The 21379-nt window shown below is 32.2% G+C and overlaps 2 protein-coding genes across 3 annotated transcripts in view; both read left to right on the top strand.

The window, feature by feature from the left end:
• The window catches only part of sv2ba (synaptic vesicle glycoprotein 2Ba), a 19677-nt gene extending 12794 nt beyond the window's left edge, over window positions 1-6883 (top strand). For both annotated transcript variants that reach the window (XM_016468846.1, XM_016468845.1), the window contains 11 exons: window positions 289-469; window positions 690-841; window positions 1586-1719; window positions 2649-2738; window positions 2887-3000; window positions 3184-3272; window positions 4671-4835; window positions 5121-5254; window positions 5370-5573; window positions 5659-5818; window positions 6519-6883. In XM_016468846.1, coding sequence (XP_016324332.1) covers window positions 289-469; window positions 690-841; window positions 1586-1719; window positions 2649-2738; window positions 2887-3000; window positions 3184-3272; window positions 4671-4835; window positions 5121-5254; window positions 5370-5573; window positions 5659-5818; window positions 6519-6702 — 1607 coding nt within the window. In that variant the 3' untranslated portion in view covers window positions 6703-6883. The remainder of the gene's footprint in view (window positions 1-288; window positions 470-689; window positions 842-1585; window positions 1720-2648; window positions 2739-2886; window positions 3001-3183; window positions 3273-4670; window positions 4836-5120; window positions 5255-5369; window positions 5574-5658; window positions 5819-6518) is intronic.
• Window positions 6884-11503: 4620 nt separating this feature from the next.
• On the top strand, window positions 11504-16225 carry LOC107674743 (mesoderm posterior protein 2-like). Its single transcript, XM_016468835.1, has 3 exons — window positions 11504-11560; window positions 13065-13760; window positions 16172-16225. The coding sequence occupies exons 2-3, from the start codon at window positions 13074-13076 to the stop codon at window positions 16223-16225; spliced, it is 741 nt and encodes a 246-aa protein (XP_016324321.1). The 5' UTR covers window positions 11504-11560; window positions 13065-13073.
• Window positions 16226-21379: the final 5154 nt, after the last annotated feature.

The following is a 21379-nucleotide window of genomic DNA, read 5'->3' as shown; positions in this document are numbered from 1 at the left end:
AGAGAGAGTAGCAGACCACTGATAAAGGCAAGAGAGACAGAGACAGGGTGTGACATTCTGATGCTTTTGTTAAATATTCATTGTGATGAAGATCACAGATTTGTCCAAACTAGTAAATCCAATACCTCCAGAAGGGATATTTCACACAAAATTGAAATTCAGTCATCACCTATTCATCCTCATATCATTCCAAATCAATATCACTTTCTTTCTTCTGTGGGACAGAAATAAAAAAAAAACTGGAAACTGTTGTTTTCAGTTTTTGACTGAGTGGCTCTGTGTGTTCAGGTTTAATAGTGTACGTGGGGCTGATGATCGGCGCTGTCCTGTGGGGCGGTCTGGCTGATAAACTGGGCAGACGACAGTGTTTGCTCTACGCACTGGCCATCAACTGCATCTTCTCCTTCCTGTCCTGTTTCGCACAGAGCTACGGCTTCTTCATCTTCTTCAGACTCTGCTCAGGAATCGGGTGAGTCTCTCTGAAAGCAGCAGGAAATGATTTACGCATATACACTACCATTCAGAATTTTGCAAGTCACTAATACTATTTAGTTCATTTTTCAGCATTGCTTGTGCAGACTCATTTACCATAGTTGTAGATTACAGCAATGAGGAAATCTCTTACTATACTATAGCTTTATGGTCAAATGAAATGAGATCAAGACACAGTCTCTGATGACCTCCTGCAGGATCGGTGGCTCAATCCCTGTTGTGTACACGTACTACGCTGAGTTCCTGCAAATGGATAAGAGAGGAGAACATCTCAGCTGGCTGTGTTTGTTCTGGATGCTCGGGGGACTGTACGCTTCCTTCACCGCATGGGGAATCATCCCACATTATGGTCATTCATCATAAATCATAATTCCTTTCTAATAATGGTTTCTAATAATGGCAATTAAGTAAAAGCACATTTGAAACAAGAATTGCAGTGAGCAAAGAACTGGTATGTTCCATTTAAATGAGCCTTTTTTGAATGTTAAGTCCCAATGCAGGACCTTGTAGCAGAAAGCAATAGTGTTTAAAGCCATAACAATATGTGACCCTGGACCACAAAACCAGTCTTACGTTGCTGGGGTATATTTGTAGCAATAGCCAAAAATACATTGTATGGGTCAAAATTATTGATTTTTCTTTTATGCCAAAAATCATTTGGACATTAAGTAAAGATCATGTTCCATGAAGATATTTTGTAAATTTCCTACTGTAAATATATCAAAACTTAATTTTTGATTAATAATGTATATTGCTAAGAACTTCATTTGGACAAATTTAAAGGCGATTTTCTCAATATTTCGATTTTTTTTTTTTGCACCCTCAGATTCCAGATGTTCAAATATTTGTATCTCGGCCAAATATTGTCCTATGATTCCTAACAAACCATACATCAATGGAAAGCTTATTTATTCAGCTTTCAGATGATGTATAAATCTCAATTTCGAAAAATTGACCCTTATGACTGGTTTTGTGATCCAGGGTCACATATTACAGTCTGGAAGTAGTTGGATCTACCAAAACCACTTGTCAAGATCCATGTTGTCATGTTTCTCCTGAGGTTTCTGAGGGTTTGGGTTGTTTTTTGTCGCAGGCTGGGGTTTCAGTATGGGGACAGAGTTCCAGTTCCACAGTTGGAGGGTGTTTGTGCTGGTTTGTTTCCTTCCCTCTGTGGCTGCTCTCGCTGGGCTGGTGTTCATGCCAGAAAGTCCTCGTTTCCTCCTGGAGGTAATATGATAGTGCATGAAGGTTTACTAGTAGGGCACACAGAATTTTATCCTATTTTTTCACATAAATTTATTTGGATTTAGATTTTTTTGGATTTTTTTCCTCTCAAGAGCCAAAATTTTTATTTAGATTTTTCCTCTCAAAATCCAACATTTTATTAAAATTTTAGTTGATGATATCCATTGACATCCATTGACACAGTGACACATTAACATCATGACAAATCAATAATTCCGAGTAAAAAAGCACAAAAGCCTGTGCACAATGTCCTTTGAGACAATATTTTCAAACATCTTTATTCAGATGCCATGATAATACAAAAGTGCAGTGCATAATAAAAAAGTGCACAGTTAAAGACAAAACAATTTCAAGATCACATCACCGTTAGTGTCTAATAAAATTAATGAGCAAATAAAATGACAATAAAATAAAATATTAGATAGTTAGATATTAATTTAAGTAAATTTTGCTCTGAACAAAGCAGTTTATTAGCTGTTGTACTGCCCAACACTACTTTGAGTTTTATAAAACGATGTACTGTACACTCTTAAAAAAAAAAAAGGTTCTTTATTGGCATTGATGGTTCCATGAAGAACCTTGAACATCCATGGAACCTTTCAAATGCAGAAAAGGTTCTTTATAGTGGAAAAAGGTTCTTTAGATTTTTAAAATGTTCTTCAAAATGGTTCACTGACAGAATCTTTGGGGAACCAAAAATGGTTCCTGTATGGCCTCACTGCAAAAACACCTTTTTGAAGCCTTTATTTTTAAGAGTGTGCTGATTGTCAAAATGGCATATTGTGAAAATGTCATATTTTTAAGGCATAAAGTATATTCTATTTGTATAAAATTAGTTCTTATAATTGGTGCACACCCTGTTAAAAATCCCTGTGCTATACGAAATTCATGGTCTTTTTTGTGAATTTCAGACGGCAAGACACGATGAGGCCTGGATGATCCTGAAGCAGGTCCATGACACCAACTGGAGAGCGAAAGGAGAGCCAGAGAGAGTGTTTCAAGTAAAGATGTCCATTTTAAACTACTAGACTATAAAGCAGCTCATATCCGTGTCTGTTATGAGTTTACTGAATTGGTGACACCTGATAAATCCTGTTATGTGGCTCAGCTTACATGGTCTTATCTATGAAATAAATCCCTCTCTTTCAGGTTTCACAGATCAAAATGCCTCAAGCACAGGATGACGAGTTCATAGAGATTCAGAGTGAAACTGGCACTGCCTTCCAAAGATTCATGGTCAGACATATGACCCTGGTTAAACAGGTAAGCACCATTTGAGCTAAAGACCTGAATGATAGCTAAAATGTGAGGCTTGTTGAGGAGAGGTCTACCATTACCTTTCTCTGGCAGATGATAAAAGCATTGAAGCATGCAATAAAAATATTGGATGTTAGATGTTTGTTTTGCTAAAGCAAATGCAGTGTTTGTTTCCATTGTTCTCCGAAGGTCATGAAGAACCTGATGTCACTCGCCGCACCTGATCTCAGACTCCATGGGTTGTTCATTGCCATTGTGTGGTTTACAATGGCCTTCAGGTGAGCAGCTCTCGATAGAGCAGCTTCGTAGCGGATATAGTGAGCTTCACGCTGCTTACTTTCTACCTCGCCTATCCTAACAGTCAGAGAACCTCATAAATCATTGTTTTGAAATGTTCAACCTACTGGAAGGCAGTATAAGTGTGATAGGCATTAAAAACTCAACTCAGAATCAGTATCAGTACATAAGGTGACATAATAGTAATCATGCAAAATAATGTTTAAAGTGTGCTGTCAAACGATTAATCGCGATTAATCACATCCCAAATAAAAGTTTTTGTTTACATAATATATGTGTGTGTACTGTGTATATTTATTATGTATATATAAAGACACACACATACAGCATATATTTTTAAAATATTTACGTGTATATATTTATATTTATAATTAAATTATATCATATATAAATATATTTAATATAGAAACGTAACATATTTTTCTTAAATATATACATGCATGTGTTTGTATTTATTTTGCATTTTTTTATGTTCTTGAAAGTTTGTTTATGCTCACCCAGGCTGATTTTGTTTGATCAAAAATAGTCAAAAACAGTATTATTGTGAAATATTTTTTTTTACCATCTATTCTATAACCATTGTCTGTTTTAATATATTTTAAAAAAAAAATCTCTTTAATAGCAAAGCTGAATTTTTAGCAGCTATTACACCAGTCTTCAGTGTCACATGATCCTTCAGAAATCAAGAACTTTTTTTTTTTTTTTTTATAATTATTCGTTGTTCTGCTACTTAAGTATGAAAGTGTTTCAGGATTCTTTGAAGAATAAAGTTAAAAGAAGAGCATTTATTTGAAACAGAAATCTTTTGAAAAAAAATCTTTTGTAACATTATAAATGTCTTCACTGTCACTTTCCAATCAATTTACCTACCCCAATTTTACACAACTCTTGTGCATGTTAAAATAAAGCAATAAGCCCCGTGAAGCCGTGGTTTACAGTTAATTTATAACAGCTAAGGAGTGTTGTTAGGCACGACGCGAAGCGGAGCAACCCCCTTAGCTGTTATATGAATTTATTTAATACACGAGTTTCACAATTTGAGTTGAATTACTGAAATAAATGAACTTTTCCACGACATTCTAATTTATTGAGATGCACCTGTATATGTACATGGCCTACATTAAAAAAAAAAAAAAAACTCAAAATATAAGAAACTTTCGAGGATTTACGATGCTGATGACCATTGAACGCGTCGTCACAGTCTTGTGAAAAGGGTCCATTGTGATTGTCTTTTCCAAATTGCATGTCAGGCTGCCTAATGAGGTATCTTTAGTTGCCAGCATGTCTGGAGCATGTAAGTGATGATCTCTCTGTAGGTTTTAAAACAGAGCAAAATTACTCCTTTAACCTACAGCATTAATTCATCTTCCACCACACAGCTATTATGGCCTGGGAGCGTGGTTTCCTGACCAGATCAAGTACCTCCAGTTTGAGGAGTACGAGTCCAACGTCAAGATCTTTCATCGTGAGAAAGTGGAACGCTTTCATTTCAACTTCACACTGCAAAATCAGGTCCACAAGGAGGGGGAGTATATCCATGACGGGTACATTTATTTATTCATTTACAGCAGTACTTAACAGTATTAACTTAACAGTCTCTCTGTCTTGATATAAATTATGTTTTATAGAATAAAGGACTATTGCAGGTACCGTTCAAAAGTTTGGGGTTGTTAGGATAAAAAAAAAACAAGTAAAACAGTCATCTTGTGAAATATTATTACAATTTAAAATAACTGTTTTCTATTTGAAATTATTTAAAAATGTATTTTATATAAATGTAATTTAATGTGTATTGGTTGAGCAGTCATTTTTGTGTACTTTACATGCAGGTTTATCGACATAGAAATAAGAAACGTGAAGTTTGAGGAATCACTCTTCGAGAACTGTTATTTTGAGGACATCAGATCAACAGACACCTTCTTTGAGAACTGCACCCTTAAAAACACAGTCTTCTACAATACTGGTATTCAATCAATTTTTTTATATATCTATTATATATTAACCTTCAGCCCATTCGATTTCTGAATGGTTATTTGGGGTTTCCTTTCATTAACTGTCATTTGTCACATTTCTTGCAGACCTGTGGGAAGATTCCAAGTTCATTAACTGCAAGCTGGAAAATACAACATTTCTGCACCCCAAAAAAGGCTGCCATCTAAATTTCCAAGAGGAAAATGACATCCTGATCTATCTAGTCAGCTTCCTGGGGAGTTTGTCTGTATTACCGGGCAACATCATAGCAGGTCTATTAATGGATAAAATAGGACGATTAAAAATTATAGGTGAGTGGTTACACAAAACTGTTATGGCTTTGTCAATGTCTTTCAATGGGCTTATAGTATCTAAATGAATTGTGTGTGTTTGCAGGGGGATCTATGTTAGGCTCCGCTGGCTGCACGTTCTTCCTGCTCCTGTGCTTCAGTCAGTGGGCTGTTGTCGTCTTCCAGTGCCTGTTCTTCGCAGCCAGTGCTGCAGCTTGGAACGGCATTGAGGTCGTCACAGTGGAGCTCTATCCAGCCTCGAAAAGGTACAAAAGATCCATTACAAGAAGACAACTCTGATACTTATAATTCATACAAGTCATTTATTTAATAAACTTTATTAAAATGGCATTCACTTTTTGAATTACACTACCATTCAAAAGGGGTTTTGAAAGAAAGCTCTTATGCACACCAAGTCTCCATATATTTTATCAAATATTATTGACAAAATATTCATATTATAAAAGATTATTACAATTGGAATTACTTTTTCTATTGTAATATATTTTAAAATATAATTTATTTCTGTGATGCAAAGCTGAATTTTCAGCATCATTATATGCCATATTTATTTGATTCATTCACAAAATTGAGGCTGCAAGAGACAGAAGCATAATTTATATGTTCTGTTAATCTTTTAACTTTTTTTTTTGTTTTTGTTTATTATTTTGTGAGGTGTACAGTTCTTCTGTATAGTCTATATTATATTCTGTAAGTTCCCAAATTTGTACCCCTACTTTCAAAAACGTTTTGTCTGGAAATTTGTAGAAAGACTTTTTTTTTTTTCACTATAATTTGAACAATCCAGGTTGACAATAGTGCAATATAAAAACAACCTGAACTTCAATGCCTCAGACTCTCACTACATCAAATTACACATGATGTTGACTCTGAATAAAGCTATATAATACTGTACTACTTCATCTTTCCACACTGTGCTCACTCATCCATGGTTTGTGTCCTCAGAGCCACAGCTTTCGGTGTGCTGAATGGCACATGTAAGCTGGCAGCTATCATCAGCACTTTCACCTTTGGCAAGGTAATCGGCATCACCAAGATCATCCCCATCATCCTGTCCTTCTCAGCGCTAGTGTGTGGAGGACTGCTAGCGTTTAAGTTACCTGAGACACGAGAGGTCATTCTTCAGTGAAAAAGCCAAACTCCTCAAGGCCTCTGCATTTGGTCCAGCTGGACACTGGATGAGCGCATGCTGGACAGGAAAATGGCTGAATATGGTGTCATGCTAGAACCACTGTACCGTAGTATTACGATCGTAGTATTACTACTTTTAAACTAAAGTTGTAGAGCACATATGTGACCCTGGAGCACAAAACCAGTCTTAAGTCGGCTGGGGTATATTTGTAGCAAAAGCCAAAAATACATTGTATGGGTCAAATTTATCGATTTTTCTTTTATGCCAAAAATCATTAGGATATTAAGTAAAGATCATGTTCCATGAAGATATTTTGTAAATTTCCTACCGTAAATATCAAAACTTCATTTTTGATTAGTAATATGCATTGCTAAGAACTTCATTTGGACAAATTTAAAGGCGATTTTCTCAATATTTAGATTTTTTTTGCACCCTCAGATTCCAGATTTTCAAATTATTGTATCTCGGCCAAATATTATCCTATCCTAACAAACCATACATCAATGGAAAGCGTATTCTTTCATCTGTCAGATGATGTATAAATCTCAATTTCCAAAAATTGACCCTTATGACTGGTTTTGTGGTCCAGGGTCACATATTTGTTTAAAGTGTCCACAGAGGCTATATTTTGAGTAAGTAATCCATAGTTTGGAAATATGGGGAAATATATTTGCAACAATTATACAAATTATTTAGATTTGAGCATCATTATCAAATTCCCTTTTTTGTTATATTGGAACAAATAGTAACTTTTTGACTGTAAGTTCAATCTTTAAATGAGATCTCTGCATTTTACTTTTATTTAATATGTAAAAATGTTGTTCTTTGTTTTTTGGTGCAAAAATCTTTACACCAACTTCATCCGCTAGTTTTTGTTGTGTTGTATTTGTTAATACTGTGGTATGTTTATTTCACATTAGATAATTATATTTTCACCGTGTTTTAAGTCTAATGTTCTTGGATTCCCATCTTTTCAATTATTGTTTGTCATGCCTTTTAATTAGAAAATTATACAGAATGAAAATATTGTTTGTATGAGGATAGATATTTTTAAATTTGACTTATGTGAAGTGTGTATAATGCTCATTTCCTGTGAAAAAAATATATAGATTATGTGATTTTGATTTTATTTCTCTGTTTTAAACACAAAATAGTAGTTTTAAGAGTTTCTTTTTTTTCACTTTTGACCACAAATTTTCAGCATCATTACTCCAGTCTTCAGTGTCACATGAAATCATTCTAATATGCTGGTTTGCTGCTCAAGAAATATATCTTATCAATACTGAAAACAGTGCTGGTTAATATTTTTATGAAAACGGTGGTTTTTTTCAGGATTATAAAAAGTTCTATAGAACAGCATTTATTATAAATACAAACCTTTTGTAACATTAGAAATTGCTTTATTGTCACGTTTGATCAAATAAATGCGTCCTTGCTGAATAAAAGTATTGATTTCTTCATAAAAAATCTCAAATGGCTGGTAAATGGTAACATAAATTTAACAAAAAATAAACATAGATTTAGATCATTAAAAATCTTTAGATATTATACTGCGGTCAACGTGTAAAGCATGAAAAGCTTTCGGTGTGCTGAATGGCACATGTAAGCTGGCAGCTATCATCAGCACTTTCACCTTTGGCAAGGTAATCGGCATCACCAAGATCATCCCCATCATCCTGTCCTTCTCAGCGCTAGTGTGTGGAGGACTGCTAGCGTTTAAGTTACCTGAGACACGAGAGGTCATTCTTCAGTGAAAAAGCCAAACTCCTCAAGGCCTCTGCATTTGGTCCAGCTGGACACTGGATGAGCGCATGCTGGACAGGAAAATGGCTGAATATGGTGTCATGCTAGAACCACTGTACCGTAGTATTACGATCGTAGTATTACTACTTTTAAACTAAAGTTGTAGAGCACATATGTGACCCTGGAGCACAAAACCAGTCTTAAGTCGGCTGGGGTATATTTGTAGCAAAAGCCAAAAATACATTGTATGGGTCAAATTTATCGATTTTTCTTTTATGCCAAAAATCATTAGGATATTAAGTAAAGATCATGTTCCATGAAGATATTTTGTAAATTTCCTACCGTAAATATCAAAACTTCATTTTTGATTAGTAATATGCATTGCTAAGAACTTCATTTGGACAAATTTAAAGGCGATTTTCTCAATATTTAGATTTTTTTTGCACCCTCAGATTCCAGATTTTCAAATTATTGTATCTCGGCCAAATATTATCCTATCCTAACAAACCATACATCAATGGAAAGCGTATTCTTTCATCTGTCAGATGATGTATAAATCTCAATTTCCAAAAATTGACCCTTATGACTGGTTTTGTGGTCCAGGGTCACATATTTGTTTAAAGTGTCCACAGAGGCTATATTTTGAGTAAGTAATCCATAGTTTGGAAATATGGGGAAATATATTTGCAACAATTATACAAATTATTTAGATTTGAGCATCATTATCAAATTCCCTTTTTTGTTATATTGGAACAAATAGTAACTTTTTGACTGTAAGTTCAATCTTTAAATGAGATCTCTGCATTTTACTTTTATTTAATATGTAAAAATGTTGTTCTTTGTTTTTTGGTGCAAAAATCTTTACACCAACTTCATCCGCTAGTTTTTGTTGTGTTGTATTTGTTAATACTGTGGTATGTTTATTTCACATTAGATAATTATATTTTCACCGTGTTTTAAGTCTAATGTTCTTGGATTCCCATCTTTTCAATTATTGTTTGTCATGCCTTTTAATTAGAAAATTATACAGAATGAAAATATTGTTTGTATGAGGATAGATATTTTTAAATTTGACTTATGTGAAGTGTGTATAATGCTCATTTCCTGTGAAAAAAATATATAGATTATGTGATTTTGATTTTATTTCTCTGTTTTAAACACAAAATAGTAGTTTTAAGAGTTTCTTTTTTTTCACTTTTGACCACAAAAAAAGTTTATTCAAATGTATTTTATTTTAATAGGTCAGCACTGATTAAATGCTGCAAAAGGGCCTCCATAGCAAGTCTTAATAGCTTTATGTCAAATCGAAAATATATTCTTTTTGTATTTGTTCACAAATTTAAATAAGAAAAGATCGAATTATGTTGTTTTTTTTCTTCTGGTTTGTGATGGTGTAAAAATAAAATATAAAACATAATTTTACTTCTGATTTTCAGTGTCTGATGTTCTTTCTCAGCACAATATATTAAAAATGGGAAAGAAAATTAGAAAACCAGTGTTTTGGTCTTATTTTAAGTTCCCATACTTTTCTGTGAGTATGTGAACATGGAAAGGCACTTGTAAAAACAAAGCCAGGGCTCACGTGTGAATCAGTCACACCTCTTGTGATGGTCATTTATTTATGCAAAGGTGTGAAACAAAATCCAGATAATTCTTTCACCAGATTTACTTGATTATAAGTTTCTGTGCATTCTCGTAAAAGCTAAATATGCTACTCTTCTCATTTTTCTTTTTTTATTTCTTATATTCTTAAGTTTGTGGCTGCATAATGTTTTCCTCTAGTTAATCATTTAGAAAACCATCATCAGCATTACTTTTCAGTGATGTCAAACTGGGATGATAGTTTTAATCATGCACAATGTGCTTCTCGGTTTAAATCTACTCTGTGATTAAGTCGGTTGTCACGTTTCATACCAAGGGTGTGAAAGGCCTCACTTTGCTAGGTATTGCCAGGCCACAGTAAAAAAAAATTATTTACCCAGTAAAAGTACAGTAACTAAAGTCAAAGCAGGTAACATGCAAATTACCAACTGTACAAATGCATTGTCATGCATGTTTCCACTGCAAAAAAATAAGCACGAGGAACAGATATTTGAGTTGTGTTTCCTTGGGCGTTTGATAGAAGTGTGGAAAGACACACACAGGTGCCAGCGTCACTCATTCTACTGCAGTACAGAGGTGCCAAATCTAGCACGCTGCTCATTCACTCTCACACTACAGAAACACAGAGAGGCAGCCTGGAGGTCACAGCATCGGTCACTGAGGTCAGAGAATCCATGCTCAAGCAGTGGATCTGGAAGATTTGAACAGTTATCTGGTTCCATTATATCTAAGGGCAAACTAGTCAAAACTATTATGGCAACAAATGCTCATTTTTATTATTTGGAAACCTCAGTGTGGCTGACATGATAACATGATTGGAAATCACTTTCTTGGAAGCAGCACAGGTTATTAGATATGGATAAGCTGTTTGGTGGGACTGATTTAATTTTCTGGTGTGGTTATGTTTACACACATTACAGACGTGACGTCATCTATTGTACTCACCGCTCGTTCATCGCAAAGCTCGCGGCTTATTTCAACTTCTGAAGCTCTGTGAACTTTTGTTTTAATCGAGATTGTATTATTATTTTACTTTCGAGTATTTTTTTTTTTTTTTGGTCTGTATACACACTTCTGCGTTCACATTCAAACAGTCGCGCGACGACAAACAGTGTTGCCAAGTCCGCGGTTTTCCCGCGGAATTGGGCTACTTTAACACTGTTGCCGCTGGTTGTTTTTCATGTCCGCGGGCTGAAGTGACCCCAATGACGTGATATTTAGCCCCTAAAATGCGAATGTATTTTATTTCCCCGAATGCAATTTTTTGCAATTTTTTAGTTTACTCGAAACGCGATTGGGCTAGTTTTGAGTAGCAATTGGGCGGGTTTTGTTGTGAAAACCTGGCAACCCTGACGACAGACGTCATCGCTACGACACACATTCTACAAGGCCTCGACAACAACGCTATCGAACTTTCCAGAATTCCTGCTCCGATTTGCATTCAAGACTTTCCAGAAATGTAAAGGCATTTTCCAGAATCAAAATCCAGTGTGAAGAATCAAGTCGACAGGTGGCATTTAACTCAACAATCTCCCAGAACAATATAGAAACCACATAGCAACACGCCAACATTATTTTGATTACATAAATGCAGCCTTTGTGTCTTATCATCTCCAAACGTTTTAGTGATACTCTGTACATTATACATTTAATAAATTGTATATTAATATTTTTCAATTTAATAAAATATGTAAGTCTAAATGTTAAAAAAAAGCTTATAGCTTATATTTCTAACTATAGCCTACACTGATCAATCAATCTGTTGGACTACAATTAGTTTTTTTTTTTTTAATGTACTCATTATCACTTTGAATCTCTGAATGAGAGCCACTTCACTGACCACAGTGACTATATCGACTGCAAAACTGGTCACCAGTCTGTGTGAATGTCACACCTCAAGTGCAATCTGCTAATGGAGTTTATTAAGCATCATTAAACACAATTAAGGTCAATTATGCTGCTTAGCTCTTTGAAATACAACCCCATACAGACAGCTGGCAGCAGTTTTGAATTATTAGGCTGAGGATTGGGACCATATCTATAATTTGCTGTAGCATGCTTCCACTGATAGTGGGAATCATCAAATGATTAAGCTCAACTGTTTTACCTTACTAGTTTAACCTAAATCTAAAAGATATCAAATGCTACTGAAACACGGTTATTTGATATACATTTGATATACATTATAAGGGTATTATATATAGGGTCAAGTTTTTTTTTTTTTATGTGGTTCACCAATGCTGCATTTATTTTAATAAAAATACAGAAAAAACAGTAATGCTGTGAAATATTACAAGTTAAAATAACTGGGGTTTTTTTATTTGAATATATTTTAAAATGTAATTTATTTCTGATACAAAGCTTAATTTTCAACAGCCATTACTCCAGTCTTCAGTGTCTCATGATCCTTCAGAAATCATCTTAATAAACTGATTTGCTGCTCAAGAAATATTTATTCTAATTCTAAAAGTTGAAAACAGTTGTGTTGCCTAATATTTTTGTGGAAACCATGATGCATTTTTTCAAGATTCTTTGTTGAATAGAAAGTTCAGAACAGCCTTTGTTTTTATATCTTTTGTAACATTATATCTTTATAATGTTAATGTTATAATTATATCTTTACTGTCACTTTTGAATTATTTAATATATCCTTGCTGAATGAAACTATTAATTTCTTTTTTAAAAATCCTCTTTTTTGTGAATTATCAGAGGTGAGTTTCTTAGATAAATTAAAATCTTTTAAAGTTTTAAACAGAACCCATACATTGTTTGGTCAGTTGCACAAGATGAGTTTTCTGGGAGAGTAGCTGCACTAGTTTGTTGTTTTGAAGAGGAGTCAAAATTCACACCTCTGCTCCTGCGGCCTCTCCGAGTCTTTCCCAGACAGATCCAGGCCGGATCCTGGGGTCTGAGAGACAGAGAGGGCTACCGTAGGCCTGCAGAGGTGTCACCTCGCACCTCTGAGTCCAACATATAAACCTCCAGCCCTCATTCCAGCCTTCATTCACCCTCAGAGTCGCAATATGGAAAGCTCAAGCCACAGCCAGCAGAACCAGTGGAGCTGCTCGAGCTCAGAGTCAGAGTTTTACAGCGTTTCCTCTCCAGACACCGTCTCGCCGGATCCATCCATGGACCGGGGCTTCTCCCCGTCCCACCGGGCCCAGCCTGCATGCTCAAAATCAGTCAAACCTGCAGGTGTCGTCAAGAAGAAACGCAGATTAAGGCTGAAGAACCCGAGCGAGCAACGGCAGAATGCCAGTGAGAAGGAGAAGCTGAGGATGAGGGATCTTACCAAAGCTCTCCACCATCTCAGGACCTACCTGCCTCCGTCCATAGCTCCCGTAGGCCAAACCCTGACCAAGATCGAGACGCTCCGGCTCACCATACGCTACATCTCGTTTCTGTCTGCTCAGCTGGGTCTCAGTGAAGAAGAGCTGAACCACAGGAACTCCAGCGGCTGCTCCTATTCTCCAGAGATCGTTGGTTATTTTCAGTATAGGTCTATGGCTGGAGATTGGGTTGAGCAAGGACAGGGTCACTATGATGGACAGTATGAGGGTTGCTCTGGTCATGCAGGGCACTCTGATGAGATCAACATGGCTCAGTATGGTGGTTCCTCACAGCAGCATTCAACAGAGCAAAACTTCTCTGCAAATGTAGATGGCTTCCTCCAGTCACAACAGTGTGCTCAAACATCACAGACATGCCAGGTATGTAAATACTGCTTACGGTTTTTTTTTTTATGGATGATAAAATAATTATCTACTTTTAATATAATTTTTTAATTATTTAATTATATTGAAATATAATTTATAAAATATTTATTTATATTATCACTTATATTATAATTATATTTATCATCTAGTTATACATTTAAATATAATTTATTATATGCATGTATGTATATATATATATATATATATATATATATATATATATATATATATATATATATATATATATATATATATATATATATATATATATATATATATATATATATATATATATATATATATATATATATATATATATATATATATATATATATATATATATATATATATATATATATATATATATATATATATATATATATATATATATATATATATATATATATATATATATATATATATATATATATATATATATATATATATATATATATATATATATATATATATATATATATATATATATATATATATATATATATATATATATATATATATATATATATATATATATATATATATATATATATATATATATATATATATATATATATATATATATATATATATATATATATATATATATATATATATATATATATATATATATATATATATATATATATATATATATATATATATATATATATATATATATATATATATATATATATATATATATATATATATATATATATATATATATATATATATATATATATATATATATATATATATATATATATATATATATATATATATATATATATATATATATATATATATATATATATATATATATATATATATATATATATATATATATATATATATATATATATATATATATATATATATATATATATATATATATATATATATATATATATATATATATATATATATATATATATATATATATATATATATATATATATATATATATATATATATATATATATATATATATATATATATATATATATATATATATATATATATATATATATATATATATATATATATATATATATATATATATATATATATATATATATATATATATATATATATATATATATATATATATATATATATATATATATATATATATATATATATATATATATATATATATATATATATATATATATATATATATATATATATATATATATATATATATATATATATATATATATATATATATATATATATATATATATATATATATATATATATATATATATATATATATATATATATATATATATATATATATATATATATATATATATATATATATATATATATATATATATATATATATATATATATATATATATATATATATATATATATATATATATATATATATATATATATATATATATATATATATATATATATATATATATATATATATATATATATATATATATATATATATATATATATATATATATATATATATATATATATATATATATATATATATATATATATATATATATATATATATATATATATATATATATATATATATATATATATATATATATATATATATATATATATATATATATATATATATATATATATATATATATATATATATATATATATATATATATATATATATATATATATATATATATATATATATATATATATATATATATATATATATATATATATATATATATATATATATATATATATATAAATATATATATAAATAGTGCAGAAGCAGTAAAAATCATTATTTATGTACAGTCATCTATTTGTACATTACTTTTTAATATTACTTCATTTGTTTTAATGATATTAATATTTAGCTGAACTTTAACTAACTTTAGTTAAGTTTAATTAATCTGAAATAAAAAAATAACTGGCAGACCCCTTGCAGTAACGCAACTGACCCTCCTTGTGTCGCAAAACACCAGGTTGAAGATCATTGGTATAAGTTCATATTTTACATACTGCAAGTGTATCTGGTCACTATTTTCACTTTTCAACACTTTAAATAACCAAAACCTTCAGGAAAATGAATAAATACATGTAATAATAGGAAAACTAATAAAAGAATTATTTGCTTGATAAGACAAAATATATATTTTTTATTTTTATATATCAATGTAACTATCTTCATATATTTAACAAATATATTTCAAATATATTTACAGATGGCAAAATAATATCTGAATTCAGATATATATATATATATGTTATGAGCACTGAACACAAGGCAATTTTTCTTACTTTGAAAATAATGCCACAATCAGAGTCATGCAATTAACAGTTGAAAATGAACAAATCAAGCAAACAAACATATTTTGAAGTACTGTACTCTAACCAGTTATCTATCTAATCCTCTGTTTCAGGTGTATGGCAGAAACTTTGGCTATCATCTTGTTCCTCAAGCTTACTGGAGCTGACCGCAAAAACGTCTCCATCACACCCAATGCAAGACTGGTGCCTACTACTGTATTGTGTACAGTAAATGGATGTGGTTGTTTGGCTTGTGAAAGCAATAAATGTGAATCAAAGTTAATCCTGTTATTCTTATAATTTAAGTTATATGTGTTATCCTTGTCTGTCCTATGTAAATACAAAACTATATTTGATACGTATTTATAATAAAACATGCATTATTACAAATAGTTTCTCTTTTCCTGTTCTCTATACACTGGTGTTTCAGTCATGTTGACTACAATAAAAAATGTAATATTATGTTCATTCAAATATATCTAACATTTATAAATAGAAATCAAAGAGGGATTTTATATATAAAATTTATTTATTTTTTATTTTTGATGCGTGGTGTTTATTCTGTCCTTTCTGAATCACAGCCAGGAAGACTTGGCATTGGAGTCTAAAGAAAACATTACATTTAGCGCCCTCTATTGGTCATCTGACAACATTCACTAACAGTGATGACATTATACAGTTTTATCATAAACTGGCCTTTGTTATTGGCACAAAATTTACATAATATAGTGGTCAGTTATATTTGTAGATGGTCAGCTATAACATGACAAAATAATATTTTGTCCCTGTAAATCACTTGTGGTTTGGGTTGCTAACTTTCTATCACCTAAATGTGGGAACTACATGTCCCACAATGCTCCTCAACTACTTCCGGATTCAGGATCGCTTGAGTTAAAAAGTCCAACCTGTCACCAGATGTCAGTAAAGTCCGAGTAAAATAACCTACATACTAAAAAGTAAAAAATAAACATACTTCGTTCTTATCTTTTGAAATTGACTGTTGACAACAAAAGACAGGGTGAAAGTTTGTTTTACACGTTAATATAGTTATAGTTTGTAAACTGATGAATGACCGCGTTTTATAAGTTAAGTACGTCTTTAATGCGATTTGGCCTGTAGCTCATAAGACGTAGCCTACTTTTTAATACGAGGGTGGATTTATGTCAAGATGACCACTTGAACGTGTATGTTGTACGCCTAAATGAAATTAAATCGGTGTAGAAATGTTATTGAGCAATCAGTTTAGACCTTAGTCATGGAGGCAGAAGCAAATAGGTCTATTGAATTCTACGCGGAAACGATAGCACGCACTGTATAACGGTACAAATATTAAATAATCGTAATAAAAGAAATGCAGCACACAATATGACCAAACTTCCGTCGTGACAAGGTAACAAAGTTACGTTGTGACAACCAGGGGCGTAGCAAGCTTTTCAAAAGTGCGGGGGATGGATGTGGTTTGTTTATTAACAATAAAAACGATGAATACAGTGACAGAGGGGTAAAAAATGTATAACATACAAGATATAAAAAGCTTCCCATTTAAATGAGTGATACTAGATAAGTATAAAAACACACTCGGAACACACGGAAAATAAGTCAAAACTCTGTTGTGAAAATACACAACAGTAGACTTGCTAAAGAATCAGAAATACTTTAATAATCCCAGGGGGAAATTATTTTTTGTTACAAACTCCAGATATACAAACAACATATATTAAGAACAAAAAATATATATATATATGCAACCAACAACAACAACCAACTGACCAAAGAACATATGACCAACTACCTCTCATTTAAAAGAACCAAAAGTGCTCTTTCTACCCTCCTTACAGGAGACAAAATTTTACCAATCCCAAACATTTGAACAATAGTGTACATTTTGGCAATACCAAGGTTTCTGGACCTATATCTTGGTATTCAACAATGTTCTTTCTTTCTAACTGTGAAGCACCATGTAAACACTATTGTAAACATTCAGTACCATGGTATATATCCAAATATCACCACGTGATTATACCATGGTACTGCCAAACTATTTAATTCTAAGAAATACATTTGAACTAATGTTCAGGCTTCCTCAGAAAACAACAAGAGTTAAGAGCAAAAGTAAAGTGTTTGGGCAAAATCAATGGAAACTTGATTTGGTTTTTTGTTCATCTGTAGTTTAATAACTATTCCTGATGGATCTTTACCGCTTGGAAGATATTTCACCCTCACGTCACGTCTGTTGGCCTGTGTACAATGTATTGCCACTAGATTGTCTATGTTCTGATTCAATGAATCTTGTAATTGTATTGAGTAACATTAAATCTGTTAAAGCTGGCACATAGCTGCATCATAATAACCAAGCAAATGTGACATTTCCTGGTTGATTTAACTAAAACAAGAACCAGAAAGGAAACTACATTGACCTCTGATCACAGATATTATTTATTTTGTAAGTTGTAGTGTATTCCATCCAAGCATGATCCTTCAGATGTGATTCATCAGTCTGTGACAAGTGAAGCCTATTGCTGCTAATGAAGTTCAACTGACTGTGAAAAGCCTGTTCACGCCACGAAGTCTAGCCTCAAACCTAGTTGTTGAGACCTCCCTCACAATACTCATGTCCTAATGTGAGCGAGTTGCATTTTAAATGCATAGAACAGTTGTGTGTGAATTACAGTAAGTTGTGGAATTAGCCCACAAAGTTTATTTTGCCAGCTTGTGGGGGATATTTGATGTGCAAATCCCAATGTCAAATACACGCATTCAGCTCTTTCATCTTGGAAGGCAAATACACAATTAAAATGTGTGAATGTGTAACAATCACGTGTTAATCGGCTCATAATCACTTGGGTGTTAAACAAAGTTAGAGGAAATCCCCCAAATTAAAGGGTTCACCTAAAAATCTAATTTCCTTAAAACGAGATCTTCTCTGGGACAGATTTGGAGAAATTTAGCATTACATCACTTGCTCACCAGTGGATCCTCTGCAGTGAATGCCTTCAAAATGAGTCTAAGCTGATAAAAACATCACAATAAATCCATCATTTAGGCATTTTAAACTTGAAACCCTTGTTTCTGACCAAAATAGTCCTCATCCATATCTATATCCATCCATAGTCCATAATCTATAATAATGCTTCGTGCAGTGAAAAAGTCCATCCCCTGTTGTCCTCTCACATCAAAGTCCACCAACATTTTTATAACTGTTTGGACTGTTTTTGCTTGTAAACAGTGCTTGATTTGTGTATATTTCTCTCCTGATTCAGACAAGACAACTTTTTTTCCACTGGTGAAAGCAGTGTTATGGATAGAGAACTTATATTGTAGCTGGAAGTTTAATGATGTAAGAAAACGTCTTAATGTTGGATTTGTTTCTTACGAACACACAGCGTTTCACTTCACAAGATGTTAAATGATGGACTGGAGTGGTGTGGGTTACTTGTGGATCATTGTGATGTTTATATCAGCTGTTTGGACTCTCATTCTGACGGCACCCATTCACTGCAGAGGATCCATTGGTGAGCAAGTGATGTAATGCTAAATTTCTCCAAATCTCTTCTGAGGAAGAATCAAACTTGTCTACATCTTGCATGACCTGAAGGTGAGTAAATTGTCAGCAATTATTTATTTTTGGATAACCTGTTCCTTTAAGTTATGTAAGACACCCTCTCATTCTGGTAGTTTAGTTCGGTTTACCAAATTCCAATGTATCTGCAATCTACAGTCACATGTGAGTTCAAATAGAGCTAAAAAACCAGCATGTCTGTCAGGACTAGTTTTTTTCTGGTCCATGAGATCTTTCTGAACTAACACCGTAAACATTTCAGAGGTGTGACCTCACACCTTTGATTAGGAAATTACAGTCTTCTTAGTTAAAACTGACATTTAAAATGAAACTAATACATAATTTGTGATCCCATTCATTGAGCACATCGCTGAGAACTTTCGGATGACATTGCAACATATATCATTTATGTTGAAATCTATGTATATATGTGTGTCTTTGTTGATGCAGGAGTCAAATACGACACTTCTGTTTGTGGGAACTGCAGTCACTGATCTCGTCCACCACCATCATCTGCTTCATCACTACAGGAGCCCTAAGAAGGTGTCATTTTCAGACCCCTGAGGTCAAAGCTTCATGTCTAGCTATGAATGTAATCAGAATGGTGTTAATCATGTTAACATGAAGGAGCGGGTGTGATGTGATTGTGTTTTTCTCATGCTCCTCTCCTCACATATTTTGATGGAAGCCAGACTTAATGATGAACTAAGTCTTATCTGTCGGTAGAGCTACTGTGTTTGTTAGTCAGGGAATGATTTGGATTTGTAATCTGAGATGCAAACGTCTCTGACCTGAATCAAACATGTCATCAGCAGTAAATTAGCGTTGACCTTGAAAAGCCCAGGGCCTCAGGAGTCTGGGATCATCAGGAAAATAAACACAAACACAAATAGAAGTTCTTCGTTATGGTTGGTCAGCTTCAGACAAAGTGTAGCGCTGAAGCCATTGGTGCATGTCTCAGAAATACTGTATACGATTGAATTGTGCATGCATTTAGCGTTTCAACACTAGCTTTGTTCTGGGTAGCTGACAAATAACATGGGGATCAAGATTTATGTTCAAATGTATTAATGGAAAGTGCTGTAACTGGTCATTATATGTTTTTCAGTATTTTTAAATCATATTTTAGCTTCACTTAAATAGTATTTTGTTGTGACAAATAAAAAATACATGTAATTTTAATCATTTAAAAAATACTATGTAGTTGCTCTTCAAGTTTAGTATGTGAAATTGCAAGATGTATATGTTTAGACAGTATATACCATGTTCATCTAGTTACATCTATTTATAAATATGAATTTCGGGTTCAGTAATATATTTTTTATGTTTTTTTAAGAAGTCTCTTATGTTCTACAAGGCAGCATTTATTTGATCAAAAATACAAAAATATAATAAAAATTGTATTAAATTGTTACAATTTAAAATAACTTTTATATTTGAATATATTGTAAACTGGTAGTGTATATATTAGGCATTAAGATTTATGTTCAAATTTATGTATGATTAAGGAAAAGTGCTATAGTTAAGCCTACATTTTTTACATACTCTCAGTTTACTTTAATAGTCCTTCAGTGTGGCAAATTAATTTATAAAATAATAAAAAGTATACATATAATTTTAATAATTTTTTTAAATATTAGTAGTTGCTCTTCAAATTTAGTGTTTTAATACTATATAAATTCACAATACCTTTCAGAGGTTTGGGGTCAATAATATTTTTTATGTATTTTTAAAGAAGCCTCTTATGCTAATTTATGGTGAT

The sequence above is a fragment of the Sinocyclocheilus anshuiensis genome, unplaced genomic scaffold, assembly GCF_001515605.1.
Source record: "Sinocyclocheilus anshuiensis isolate Anshui unplaced genomic scaffold, SAMN03320099.WGS_v1.1 scaffold1093, whole genome shotgun sequence".
NCBI classification, from domain to species: Eukaryota; Metazoa; Chordata; class Actinopteri; order Cypriniformes; family Cyprinidae; genus Sinocyclocheilus; species Sinocyclocheilus anshuiensis.
The sequence above is the reverse complement of the archived record's forward strand: the minus strand, read 5'-3'. Positions and strand labels throughout refer to the sequence as shown.